We start from the raw sequence: 14,075 nt of genomic DNA, 5'->3' as shown, positions 1-14,075 counted from the left end.
TACAAAAACAGGCGTTTAAATCGTGTACATCATTGTATAGGATGAGATCTCACCGACAATGCGATCTACAAAAATAGAGATTGGCACAAATGTTAAATCATTAAAACAAGCACAATGTGCAAATATCTGAATGTCAGCTGCACTGACTTCAACAAAAATAAAATGCAGTGCTGTCAAAAATAAAATACAATCTGTACTTCTATTTTCCCCTCCATGAAATGTAAATAATAAAACTTTAATAGAAATAGCCACTCTGTATTTTTGTATACTGTGATTACCTGATGAGTGGGGTATTGGCTGACATCTTTTTTTCTCTTAGCATATGTTCATCACATAAAGATATTTATTAATTCAAATATTCATTCTGTAAAACCATGACCCATTCTTGAAAGAACACTTCACCAGTGGTCCCCTTTTTTGAATAAAGCGATGATTCTTGGATTTTTGTGGGAACTCTCAGCTAAAAAAAAAAACTTTTATAAGTGCAAGAGTCCAACATGTTTAGTCTGGCATCGAACCCATTTGGCAGTCTTAAAGAAAACAGAGAGAGGACGGTCTTTTCTAATAGTTTAGCGGTCTTTAGGCAGACAGGGGACACATTTATTTTGAAAAGACCTTAAAAAGTCAATTTGCATAGCATGGCAATATTAATTGTGCCCAGAAATCCATTGACACTCAGCTCCCCTGTCGCAGCTCCCTCGCCGCCGCTAGGGGTCAGCGGCGCCCAGGAAAGGCGCCGAATCGCCCACAGAGGAAGAAGAAAGGCCACATTGCGCAGGCGTACACCACGTACACCGATGATCAGAGCTGGTGCTGGCTGGGTGCTAGCTTGCTAGCTAACGGGCTGTCAAGTCGCACACATTGGGTTAGAAGGGGGAAGCGCAGCGGTGGAGAAGAAGGGCGTCCCAAGCGCCGCTACGAAATGGCCGGGCAACAGTTCCAGTACGATGACAGCGGCAACACTTTTTTCTATTTCCTAACGTCCTTCGTCGGGCTCATTGTGATCCCAGCCACATATTACCTCTGGCCCCGGGATCAGAATGCTGGTAAGGCCCGATGTCTGGCTCAGTGCTAACTTAGCTAACTAACGTTAACTAACCTCAGCGACTGTAACGTGAAGTGTTCACACAGCATCTTGGCTTGTAGTTTCACATTAAACGCTCACCAGTTGGCAGTCTGGTAATGTGGCTAGCTTCCTACCAGATACGGAGGCTGTACAACTTAACCTAGCGTCACATTAACTTGTAAATGTTCGCTAGCAAACGTTACCAAAAGATGGTGTTCACGTCTCTTCTCTTTAATTGCTCGGGGCTCAGTGCAAGTCTGTCAGTGTTGACACAGTCTGCTTACCAGCTTTATTAATAACCATCCCAGTGGCTGCCCAGCCGCTTAACCTCACAAAGCTAGCGAGTGCTGCTAACTTCAGTGAGTAAACATGAAGCTAAGTGCTGGTTTAGTTAAGCTAAAGCCTCAACACTAACAGCCAGCGTCTCAAGCTTGCCTTTGTGCCTGTATTGACCTTATCCAGATATTTCCTTATCTACAGCTATCTGTTTGTCAACAACAGAGCATATCTAGCACGGGTTATGTAACATATGCTAGCAAAGTTTGCTCAGCTGATGCACTTGGAATAGCTGAATGACAGACCACAGATTGGAGATTAAGATGCTGTTAACAGTTGTTAAATTGATATCACACTAAATCTTCCCATGTCCAGGCTACATTACAATATACTAATCTAAATTTCTGGACTCACCTGAAGCAGCAGAAGCGTCCACCGGCCTGGCTGATACACCCACAATACTGATGTTTTATAAATGAAAATAGCACTCTTCCTTGAATTAAAATACCTCTAAGCAACAGTAATCCCACCCAAATTACTGTGGCATTAAGATCATTAAGTGTGGGGGGGGTGTTTGATGCTACTAACGTGTGGGTTTTGTCTCTCTTTCTGTCCTCTTTCCAGAACAACTGCGTCTGAAGAGCCTGAGGAGGGTACATGGCAGGTGTCTGTGGTACCGGCTCAGGCTGATGAAGTCACAGCAGAGCATTGTCCCAACGTTAAAGTGAGTCCATAAAGCGGTTCGGATTTTTAGCTTGCCATTGTGAGTACAAACAGGATGTGCACAAATTCGGGGAGTGCGGATGCTTGTCGACACGCAGCTTTCAGGTGACATGGCAGCATCTCGAAAAAGTTGATCGCGCCCTCTTTACTCAAAGTTGGCCTGAGATTGCTTCTGAATTATTCAGTTTGTAGTTATTTGTGGAGCTTTGTGTCTCCAATCCAAGTGCAGCTTCAGTTGGATTACTTGCACATAAATGTCTTGACATATGATTAGCCACTGTTTGTTTGGTAGTGTAATAATAGATTTGCTTTCTCGGTTCTTGGCTCCCTTCAAATGTCACATCACATCTGTTGTTTGGGTGTGACTTGCCTGAGCTGTTTGCATTGAAAAAGCTCAATCATCCTCCCACCACTGGAGCTGTTGGCTGTTAGCTGACTAGTTCATTCTGTCCGTGTTTCCAGCTGGACAGAGATGTTGTGACTGTAGTGTGAAGATGAGGCAAAGACCACGGTGTCCATAGCGCTGGCAGACTGGAGCTTATATGCATCTGTGGAAGTGCGAGTTTTATGTTGGTTTTTTTTTTGGCAGAGGTTTGGCTGGTGTTTTTCATGTATAAACCTCTCAGTCGTGTGTGCTGTTTGTGTAAACACGGTGTTGCGCTGTTTAACATTTCTCTTAACATCAGCCTGTTTCCTCAGTGTTGTTTATTCCTTCTGTGGGTGTGTGGGTTAATGGAAAGATGGATGTTCAAGTGTGTCTCACTCTGTCTATCTTCTCCCACTCATTTGTCAGAGAGCATCTCCTCCTTGCTCTGTCTCTGCCTTCTAAGTTTGTCTTCATACGTCCACTTTCCACTCTGTGGACCTACATTCTGTTTTCACTCTCAAAATTCATAAATTCTTTATTTGCATGGCTGCATTTGTGCTCTGAGCCGGTGGAAGCATCCAGCATATTTATTAAGTGGAATAAATCCAAATGATTGTCGCAGCTTTTGTCTCAAAATCACAGTATCTGTTTCCTCTTCACAACCGTATCATAATGATTGTATTTATTATAGGAATCCAGCATGTATTTTTTTTCTGGTTGAGCCACTCACTCAACTCAGGCTAGTGAGCGGTTGTCATGGCAACAGATGCTGCAGAGCAGGCCATAGGGTTTTGCCATTGTCATGGAAACAAGTTCAACGTCCATGCATAAATACCAAACAACAACAATGTCAGAACCTGTCCTGCCCATCTGCTTGTACGCAGTATATTAAGATAAGCTCTCTGTCGTCTTTCAGATTCTAACCCAGTGTTTGCAGTGTTAAAAGCTGAAAGATGATTTGCATTGCAGATTTGCTCTGCAGAACATCTTAACTCCAAACAGTTATAATAATTAAAAATCAGACAGGCCTGATACTGTCTCCAGAGAACACAGACATTTGTGTGTGACACTTTCTTTTCATTTCTTTCTTTCTTGCCATTTTTCAGGAAAGCAGCCTTGTTATTTGGCTGGGCTGTGTTCCTGCTACTAGCCTACAAGGTGTCCAAGTTGGACAGAGAGTACCAGGAGTACAATCCATATGAAGTCCTCAACTTGGACCCGGTAAACACACACAAGACATAAATTCTGCTGTATTCTACTGAGCCTCTGAAGTCCTTCAAAACACTCTTCATCTTGTGTGCACAAGATATTGGAGCCATAACTTGTGTTAGATTAAAAAAATAAAATAAAAATCTCATCCTCAAGACTTCTGAGACTCCGTAGTAATAGTCGTTACGCTGCATGTGTTCGGGTAAGGAGCTGCTGTAATTGTATTTCTGTCTCCAGGGCGCATCGCTGTCAGAAATCAAGAAGCAATACCGTGTTCTGTCACTCAAGTACCACCCTGACAAAGGTGGCGATGAGGCCACGTTCATGAGAATTGCCAAAGCCTACGCTGCGTAAGTGTCATTCCCATCTCGACTTCATTAGCCAGACAGAAAGACTGCATCTGTATGCATAATCAATATAGGGATTAATCAGTCTGAGGTGACTGGTTCATCTGTGTACTTGTCTTTTCCCACAGTCTGACCAATGAACAGTCGCGGCAGAACTGGGAAATATACGGCAACCCAGATGGTCCAGGAGGTGAGTGAGGCTACCCTAAATCCCACAGTGTGCTTTTGCCATTTTATGTGTTGACGCACCGTCTGTGCTTGATGAGTCAGTGAGTCAGCCTCTTGAACGCCTGAATATGTTAAACAATGGAGATGAACCGAAACATGGCAGCCCATTCATTTCCAGTGTGAGCTGACACCCAGAGCCTACGATGAAAATGTGTCTCCCACGTTCACACACGCTAATGCTGTGGGCGTTCACACTGATCACTGGGCACCAAAAATAGCATGTTTGCACAGATTTTGGTGCCTTCTAACAACAGATTATGCGGTTTAAATGTCAGTAATTACATTTCTTTTGAACATTTTAAAGAGGAAAACAATCTTTCAGGCTGTCATGGTGTCAGGTGACGTTCTGTTTCTATGTGTAGATAGAGGATTTTACCATTTTTGTCTATTACATCTTATTTCTCCCTCCAGCAACCAGCTTTGGTATTGCCCTGCCTGCCTGGATTGTTGACCAGAAGAACTCGATGCTGGTATGTATTTATTGATTGCGTCTACATAGTTTTAATTGATAAACCTTGATGAATCTTGATTTACTTGTATGCTAGATGTGCATTAGGCCATGCATGCTTTTGAAGGTCTAACTTTCAATTTGGTGTTTTTCTCTCCCAGGTGCTGTTGGTTTATGGACTAGCCTTCATGGTCATCCTTCCTGTTGTTGTGGTAAGTCCTCACAATGATTCAAAGTCAGATTCTGTGTAATATATTATATAAAGCAGTTGGATTTCTGGATTTCTCACTGTCCCTCTGTGTTTCTTTTTTGCTTCTTTCCCCGTATCTTAGGGCACGTGGTGGTACCGCTCCATCCGATACAGTGGAGACCAGATCCTCATCAACACTACCCAGCTCTTCATGCATTTCATGTACAAGACGCCCAACATGAACATGAAGCGTGAGTTTCCCCTCAATACAATGCAATGTCACTCACAAGACTTTGACCAAACACAAGCACAATTAAGCTGTACTGGTACTAAAACTGGGATATAGCAAGTGTCCCTGGGATCAATATATAATCTCAGTCTAACTTGTCCTGTCAATAAAAATTGTGTAATGATTAATATATCAGTTCCTAGAATACATGTAGACTACATCAGTCAAAAGTTAGGTGTATGGAGGTCAGTTTCTCATCATCTGATCCTGATCCTGGCTAATTCTGCCCTCCAGGGTTAGCCATGGTGCTGACGGCAGCGTTCGAGTTCGACCCTCGCAGCAATAAAGAAGCCACCATACGACCAACAGACAACATCGAAGTGCCACAGGTGATAACAAACACTGCATACATGTGCGAGTTCATCGGAAGGGAAACGCGCAGATGTGTGCCCCTGTGTGTTGAATTCAGAGGGAAACACTTTTTGAGATGGCCAGATTCAGCTCAAGTATGTGTCATAAACAACGTCTCCCACCTGTCCTGCAGCTGATCCGCGAGTTGGGAAATATAAACGTAAAGAAGAAGGAGCCTCCGTTCTGCTATCCTTATAGTTTGAAGGCCAGGGTGTTGGTGCTCGCTCACCTGGCACGCATGGACGTATCAGAGGAGCTGGAGGAAGGTAGGACACTAAAATCTGAAATAATTAAATTATGTTTTACTTATCTGAAGAAGTATGCAATTGCTGTTCAAAAGGCTTCTCTCAGAGGGCTGATTTATAAAAAAAAAAGTTTCTTATCCCAAAATCCAGGTTTTGACATTAACTCACGTTGAACTTATGAAACCATCTTCATTTGTATTGGAACAACATGACAAACTGCTACATATACTATATACTTATTGTATAATATGTTGTTCTAATACTTAAATATGTCCTGATGAAATAACATGCAATATTAGGAGGGTCAAAAGTGCTACTTAGAACATGGTATGTGTGTGTCTTTCTGTTCCAGATCAGAGGTTCGTGGTGAGGAAGAGTCCAGCTCTCCTCCAGGAGATGATCAACGTGGGCTGTCAGCTTACCATGATGGCCAACAGCAGAGGAGGTATACACACATCCAGATTACAGCCAGCAGGAGTTATCACTTTTGAATCAAACTCTCACAAGCCGTCAACCCACATAACAACTTCTTTAATGATTTTGCCCACTGTTTGATAAATGTGCAGATATATACGAGCAAGGAGATGGTTCTTTGTTAGTAATACTACTCTCTTCTTTCTGTTTGCCCTGGCTTGCATGCCTGCAGGTTTCCATGCTCCTCGACTCGTAACCATAGAGAACTGCATGAAGCTGACCCAAATGATAGTGCAGGGTCTGCAGGAGTCAAAGTCACCATTGCTGCAGCTGCCTCACTTTGAGGAGGAGCACCTCCGCTACTGCATCTCTAAGAAGGTAACTGCCAAGTGTCCTTTTCTCAGCAATTTGGAGAAAGATGAGAGGTTTTGTTGTTCAATGGGTCAACGGATCATTTATCCTCCTCTTGTTTAGTATAAAGTCCGGAGCCTCCAGGACCTGGTGAGTCTCAAGGACTCTGACAGACGCAGCATGTTGCGTTTCTTGGGGGAGGAGAAGTACGATGAGGTCATGGCTGTGCTGGGCAGCTTCCCTCACATCACCATGGACACCAAACTGCAGGGTGAGTCCTGAAATCTGCACATTCAAACACACTTTGTTTGGCCATTAGCCGAGCTGTGACATGTCTGCAGCCTAAACGCCTCCTCATGCAGGTGGTCATATGGTTTCTTCTTAATACCATCTTACTCTGTGCCACTTTAACTGAAGATATAAGATACTAAAGTATGATTTTTCATGAGTAATCAAAAAAGTTGTTACTGACAGCTCCTTTCTTTATCTCACTGTGTCTTTGCAGTCCTTGATGATGAAGACAGCAATAACATCACAGCGGGCTCTATTGTCACAGTTACTGTCACCTTAACCAGAAAACGGATGGCGGTAAGGAATGACTGCAGCTGGTCAACCACATCTACATCATTTGTAATAACAGCAGGTCACTAGAACACAACTTTTCTGAATAAAACGGATGCTTTATGTTGCCCCTCTTGGAGACGCACTTCCACGGATGACCACCAGAGTGTACTGTTGTCTGTATGCATGGAAGGCCATGAATTAACTGTGTCTGTGCACTGTGTGTGTGTGTAGGAGGTGTTTGAAAAGGAGCAGGAGGCAACGCCGTGCCCAGCAGAGGAGGCTGCCACTACAGAGGATGCGGTAAGGATAACACACACACTCAGCACATGTCAACTGAAGACCCGTTTAGACAACACACACACTGACTCTGTTTAGGTCAAAATTGTGTTGTCTGTTTTTATGGGGTTTCTTTAATGACTGTTTTAACCTTTTGTAAAATATCGTTGAGTTTCAAGAAAAGAAAAGAAAATATGTTATTTTTATTATTATACTTACCTTATTTTGTCTGTGTGTAAAGCCTGGAGACGCGAATAAAACCAAAACAAAAGTGTGGCAGAACAAGAATAAAGGGGCCAAGAAGACAGCGAAGTCCAAGAAGAAAAAGTTAACCAAGAAGAAGGCCACTCCTGTGCCTGCCAAAGCCAAGCAGGCCAATGGCAACGTGGCAGGAAATGTACGTATCCCAACTGCAACTGCATCAACATGTCATTTTATTTTAAGAAAAACTGCGTCACTTACATCATTAATTCTATGCTATGGATACTGATGTCACAGGAGGTGGTTGCAGCGTCGGCGGTGGCAGCGAAGGAGGAAGACGACGAGGCCTCGGACAAGGGCAGCGAGTCGGACGAGGGCGAAGCCAACAAGGACTCTCCCAGCGAGAGAGACGAAGACAGCGACAAACAAAGTGACACAGAGGTGGATGAGATGGCTGGCGACGATGAAGAGGTCAGAGAACTTTACATGGGTGCATATGTCTGCTTCAGTTTTGAGCAATATGACAAAAGTATCATTCACTAGTGTGCCGTGTGCGCCGGTCCTAATAAATTCCAAACATGGAAGCACAAAAATGCAGTTCTCTGTCTGTGTGCACGATTGGCCGGAGATGACCCCGATTTCCGTCCCGCTGAGAAGACGATCGAGAAACACTGCTGGTACCTAACCTCTTCCTCCACTCTCCGCACCTGCCCGTCAGGAGTGGGAGGCGTTGCAGCAGAGCATCCAGCGGAGAGAGCGGGCCCTGCTCGAGACCAAGTCAAAGGTGACGCACCCCGTCTACAGCCTCTACTTCCCCGAGGAGAAGCAGGAGTGGTGGTGGCTCTACATCGCTGACCGCCGAGATCAGACCCTCGTCTCCATGCCCTACCACGTCTGCACACTAAAAGACACAGAAGAGGTCAGTTTGCATGTTTTGTCCTTATTAGCAAAGGAGAGGAGAGCGTATGCCTGTGCAGTGTGACACTGTCAACGTTGTCTGACTTGGTTTTTTTAGTGTATGAAATGGCTTAAGATTGAGCCCATTATATTGTTGGGGAGCCCAAAGGGACATTTTTAATATACTGCTGTTGTTCCAACAAAGAGACATAATCAAACAAACCAAAATGTATTTAATTTGCAATAATTTTAAACTAATAAAAAGCAGAAATTAGCACACGTGAGGAGTTGGATCTAGCAAACATTTGGCATTTTTCTCTGATAAGTCACTCAAACCATTAATTTAATGTAGAATTTATTGTTGATAAGTTTGCCTTTCAGCGCTCATTTCATTTTTGCATTTCATTTGCATTGTTATAGACAGTAGTATAAAGTCAGATCTGTGTGTTTGCCAAATTAAAGTGCTTCGAGGGTATATTGCGGCTTATGCTATAATCCATCTGGAGTAAAAAGGTCTCAAGTTAAAGTGTGCGTGTTCATGGTTCTTGTTTCCTGCGCGCCGTAGGCCCTCGCACTACGGTGCGGTCCTGTTGCTAGGAAACCCTTTGCACTTGTCATTATTTCCTCGGAGGAGTGTGCGGATGTGTTTATTTTGCACAATTTGCACCTCTGATCCTGGTGTTCTCCAGCAACAATAAGGACTGGCAGCGAGGTAAAAGCCTAATGAGGCGTGTGTAAATCCATCCAAAGCATGACCAGCTGTCCCCACTCTAAAGGAATGTAATGGCAAGAGGTGACCCGGCCATGCATAACACTTCACCATCTAGCAATCAATTAGTGTGTCGTATCAACACTTCCTCCTGTTGTGTGCGTCACGTCACCCTGTACACGCTGTGTTTGACAGATTTTTTTTTTTTTTTTTTTTTTGGGGTGTGTGTGTGTGTGTGTGTGAAGGGCCGCTTTTTTTTTTTCAACAGGGCAGTAAATTGCCGCTGTGTTCAAGGCTCGTTCTCCACTCACACGCTGAATAATAATTAGCCTCATTGTGCTGATAATTAGATGTTTGCCATATGTAATTGCACGACATAGTAATCCCAGCCAGAGGTAATTCTGGTCTAATATTTACAGTTGGACCCCATCATCACATTCATCTGTGATTACCTACCGCACTGCTTCCCTCTTTGGCAAAATGATTGTGCGTCATCAGTGTTGGACAGCGGATTGTCTTTTTTTTTTAAGTTTCAAATCCGACACTGTTAGTGTTTGTCCTTTTACAGGTTTACCTCCTTCTGTTTCTTCTATTACTGTTTCTGATTTTGATGGAAAGAAAAAAGGCGAACCCTCTTTAACTGCTGATGGCAGTCACCTGGTTTCTTTATGCGGCCGTAATTTTATTTTGACATCAGCAGTAATAATCCAGCCTCAGTGTGTAGCACCGTCACATGCTGTACTGTAGCGTTATCCTGAATACATTGAGCAATCATGCCCTGTGAGCGCTGCCGTGATTGGATTTGACAGCTGTGTGTGTTTCTTGTGTGTTGTTGTTGTTCCCCAGGTGGAGCTGAAGTTTCCAGCCCCCTCCAAAACGGGCAACTACCAATATTCTGTCATCCTCCGTTCTGATTCCTATCTTGGACTGGACCAGATCAAACCACTCAAGGTGACAAGAAAGCCTCGTCTGTCTGTCTGTGTCTGTGTGTGTCTGGTATCTTGGAGTCTGTCTGTCACTGGCCAAAACTGTTAACAGAGCTGTGACAATACGCCCACAGGCCATTCCCAGACTGTACCAGCAGCTCGCTGAACAATGGTGTTAATTGCTGCCAAGGTGCTGGTAAAAAGGGGATCTGTAATAATCCGAACGTAGCACAAATTGTACTGTTGTATTTTTATTCTTACACCTAACAGAATTTAAGCTAGGGCACACTTAAGGTGTGATGTTTCTGCAATTGGTAAAATAATTGATAAGTATTTGTAAAACTGTTAAAATGAGCCTTTTTTAAAATTTTACTGGCGGGTTGAAGTTCAAAGTTTGAATTCTGGTGGACTACTCGTCACAATCAACAGTGATTTCATGTTGACGCTATATTACTTTTTAGAGATCAATAGCTAGATGGCAGCAAAAGCAGGATTCTTTTAAGCCTCAGTCAAACTCTGGTGCCGTTTGGTTTGTTTAGGCTGGTCAGAAAACTGTCAGTTTAACTCTGGTGCTGATTAAACAACCCGACCTGTAGGACTTCATGTTTACAGCTCCAGTAAAAAAAAAAAAACAGTTGATCTGATCAGAACTGAAAGGCAACTATGTGTCTGGATCAAATGAACTGAGCTACATGTGTGAAAGCACCTGAGATTCCTAACATTCTGCAGATTCCTTGGAATTGAACACTGCTTTTTAATGGCTAATGACTTCAAAGGTGTTGTGCTTCTGTAAAAAGACAAAATGTTTCATGTTCTAAAATATCTACTTTTTTTTTTTTTTCCACCAGCTGGAGGTCCACGAGGCCAAGGCCATGCTGGACAACCACCCACAGTGGGACATCCCCGACACAGAGGAGGAGGACGAGGAGCAGGAGGACAGCGACGGCATCGAGGAGAGTGAGGACGACGACGAGGACAACGACTAAATGCAGATTCTCACACACACACACACACACACGCACACAAGCTCAGCCCGCCCCTCCACCCCCCATGGACTGGCCACCTACTCCTGACCCCACCACAGCACTCAAGAGCAGCGAACGAGGAGCAGCAAAGCTGTGCTCCGCCACACGCACCAAACACACACACACACACAGAATCACCAGGGACAGTTTCTACACACAGAGCCCCCCCCCCCTTTCCATTTTATCTTTACAGTGACATGGACTGTGACCCCGCCCCTCCATTTCCTCTTTTCTACAGAGACTTGTTCATTCGCTTTCCGTCGCTGGCGGAAGATAATTCTGTGAATACTTACCCAGGCCCGTATGTGAGAGTGGATGTGCATGTGAGAGTGTGCTTGCGTGAGCACTACAATGTGAGTGAATGACGTGTGTGTGTGTGTGTGTTTGTGACCTTGTATGTGTTTGTACAGGTGTGAAAGATTGACACACTGTGGACTGGAGGACCTATTATCTGGGCTCTTTTCTTTTTTTCTCGAGGGGGAGAGGGGATGTACAACAGCCGATTCCTTTTGCAGAAGTAACAAAAAACACATGACCTCCGTATGGAAATCATGGCTACGCTCTCGCTCCTAATTTTAAAATCACTCGGCGCCAATGTTTTCCACACCAATGATACTTTCTATTGTACACTTAAAAGTGTGAGCTTTAGCCCTATTCGTCGGGGATCACACCCGAGCCGACCATTGGGACGTTTGCTCCTTTCAGCGCACGGGGACACAGTCGAGTCTCATCGTTCTTCGTTTTGTTTCGTTTTTTTTCTTTCTTTCTTTCTTTCTTTCTTTCCCGCACTGTTACACCAGCCAGTCACCTGTATGTATTTGTGCTCACTGTTTGTCGAAGGAGACGTCTACGGACGATCTCCAGTCAGTTCTGTAATTGATTCCTGTTCTGCCCCTGTGATCCACATCAAACTGTAATTTTCTGAATGAAACAACTGTTGGTTAAACAGGTGGATCCTCAAATGAATTGTCCCCTCAAGTATAATGGCGAGGGGGGGGGGGGATGACAAAACCTGCAGTGTTAAGATTTGTTTGACTTATGAGTACTCTTCTTGTCCATATACTACATAAAAGTTGTGAGTTTTCAGTCTTTTTTCAAGAGGCTCATATAGTGATATATATAGATAGATAGATAAATACATACTTGTGGCTTTTCAGAGAAGTGACTGTCTTTCTCTTCATCCTTTTTTGTTTGTTTTTTTTTTAATTTTACAATTGTAGCACATTCCAGTGTATACTCATTGTCCGAAAAGGCCTTATGAATACAACTGAAATACCACAACATACAAGTCCTTGGGTGCTATGCACCAGTGATTCTTGGGAGAGCAGAAAAAAAAGTTTAGTTTCTTTTGTTTGTAAAAAAAATCTTTTCTTTTCTTTTCAGTTCTAGATTTAGTCTCTTCATAGTAACCTATAGCTACTAAATCTTGGAATACATATCAGCGATCTTGCCATGACAAAGCCTCTAATTAGTCCAGGTTTGTCTGCTGAGAGAGGATTAGCAGTTGTACGGTGACATGTGACCGGCCCTGTGTTAAAGGGACTGCAGTACGAGGTCCCTGACGCACAGCACTCATGATCTGAAAAGTGTCTTGAACAAAAACAAAACCTGTTAAATTTAGTGTAAGACTAAGCATATTCTGTCCAGCACCTTTTCTCTTTAGTCACTTAAGCAGAATGAGCTTAGTTTTCTATGTACAACTGCCAATTTCACCCTTTTTTTCCCACCACCAAATCTCCTGGAGGAATTTTTTTTTTTTTTTTGTTTGTTTCGTTTTTTTCCTGTTTGAAGAATACAGAGCAGTTCTGCCTAACAAAGAGAACCCCCCCTTTCATTTAAAATTACTTTGTTTTGTCCCAGTTTAACTGTAGTTGTAACAAATGTAACATGTCTTTGTCTCGTTTTCCATCCTAACCTTGGTTTTTTACATCTGTTAGACGCAAAAAAGACGGGAAAAAAAAGAAAATCAGAGCTTCCTTGTGTAGCTCTGTGGGCTCTCACTGTATGTCCACCACTTGGCAGTTTTTAAAAGAAATGACTTCTCTTTTCACCACGAGTATCCACACTCAACAGTTAATTACTTTGTGCGGTATATACTAGTGTGTCATGACAGTGTGGGAGAGAGAAAGGAAGGGATATCTGTGGGCAGGCTCTCCTGACACAACATACACACACACACACACTCACACACAAACTCACAAGCGCGCACTATACCCTCCTGTAAGTGTGTTCGAGGCAGGTCTATGCTAACAGGTAATATTGTACTCTGAGTATTTATCGCTCTGCAATAGAATGTAGCATCAGTGATTTACGCTGTGTGGAAAAAAAAAAACAAAAAAAAAACTGCAGTGAGGCTAAATACGTCACCATCTCTCCCATGACAGACCTCGTCCAGGCGACTGGCCGGCAGGCCGCCTCAGTTTGGACAAACTACCCAATGACTATCTATCTGCCACTTTTGTTTACAAAGGAACTGTCATTGTAAATGGAAAAAATATATTATTTGTATTTAAAATCATTTCAAATAAAAACTTTTAAATGAGATACTGTCACTTTTTTTTTTTTTTTACTAACCCTAACTCCTAAAAAATTGAAATGACATTAAATATCAAAATATTAGCTACCACATTAATTATTCCAGTTTATTTTGCTTGACTTGGTGCATAATCCTGTTGCGGAGGAGGGTGTCAGAGGTGCTTTGCTATGCAGACCAGTTTCCTCTTCATAGAAGCAGGTGTGGGGATTCCCTGTTTGTGTGATTTGCAAGTCTGGGGTCAGTTTCTCTGGATAACACAATGCTGAAGCTGATATCCTTCCCAGACAGCTAACACCTTTCCTGCATGTAATTTGAAACCCATTAAAGGAGAACAATTTGCATATATGCAATATAAAGCTATATCAGTGTAACAAAGTAATATTTTAAGAGGTGAAGTGTAATATAGACATTATTCTGTAGTTTTCTTTCTGTTTGGG

The 14,075-nt window shown here is 43.1% G+C and overlaps 1 protein-coding gene across 1 annotated transcript; it reads left to right on the top strand.

Annotated features, from left to right (window-relative positions):
* The first annotated feature begins 811 nt into the window (after positions 1-811).
* sec63 (SEC63 homolog, protein translocation regulator) lies at positions 812-13,644 on the top strand. Its single transcript, XM_070849316.1, has 20 exons — positions 812-1,046; positions 1,967-2,066; positions 3,539-3,653; positions 3,879-3,991; positions 4,117-4,178; positions 4,628-4,686; positions 4,826-4,876; positions 4,997-5,105; positions 5,378-5,472; positions 5,628-5,760; positions 6,092-6,184; positions 6,386-6,531; positions 6,628-6,775; positions 7,010-7,092; positions 7,300-7,368; positions 7,586-7,741; positions 7,843-8,016; positions 8,264-8,464; positions 9,998-10,102; positions 10,926-13,644. The coding sequence occupies exons 1-20, from the start codon at positions 923-925 to the stop codon at positions 11,061-11,063; spliced, it is 2,274 nt and encodes a 757-aa protein (XP_070705417.1). The 5' UTR covers positions 812-922; the 3' UTR covers positions 11,064-13,644.
* The last annotated feature ends 431 nt before the right edge of the window (positions 13,645-14,075 follow it).

This window comes from Pempheris klunzingeri, chromosome 18, assembly GCF_042242105.1.
Source record: "Pempheris klunzingeri isolate RE-2024b chromosome 18, fPemKlu1.hap1, whole genome shotgun sequence".
NCBI lineage: Eukaryota > Metazoa > Chordata > Actinopteri > Acropomatiformes > Pempheridae > Pempheris > Pempheris klunzingeri.
Note: the sequence above shows the minus strand (reverse complement) of the source record. Positions and strands in the feature narration are given on the sequence as shown.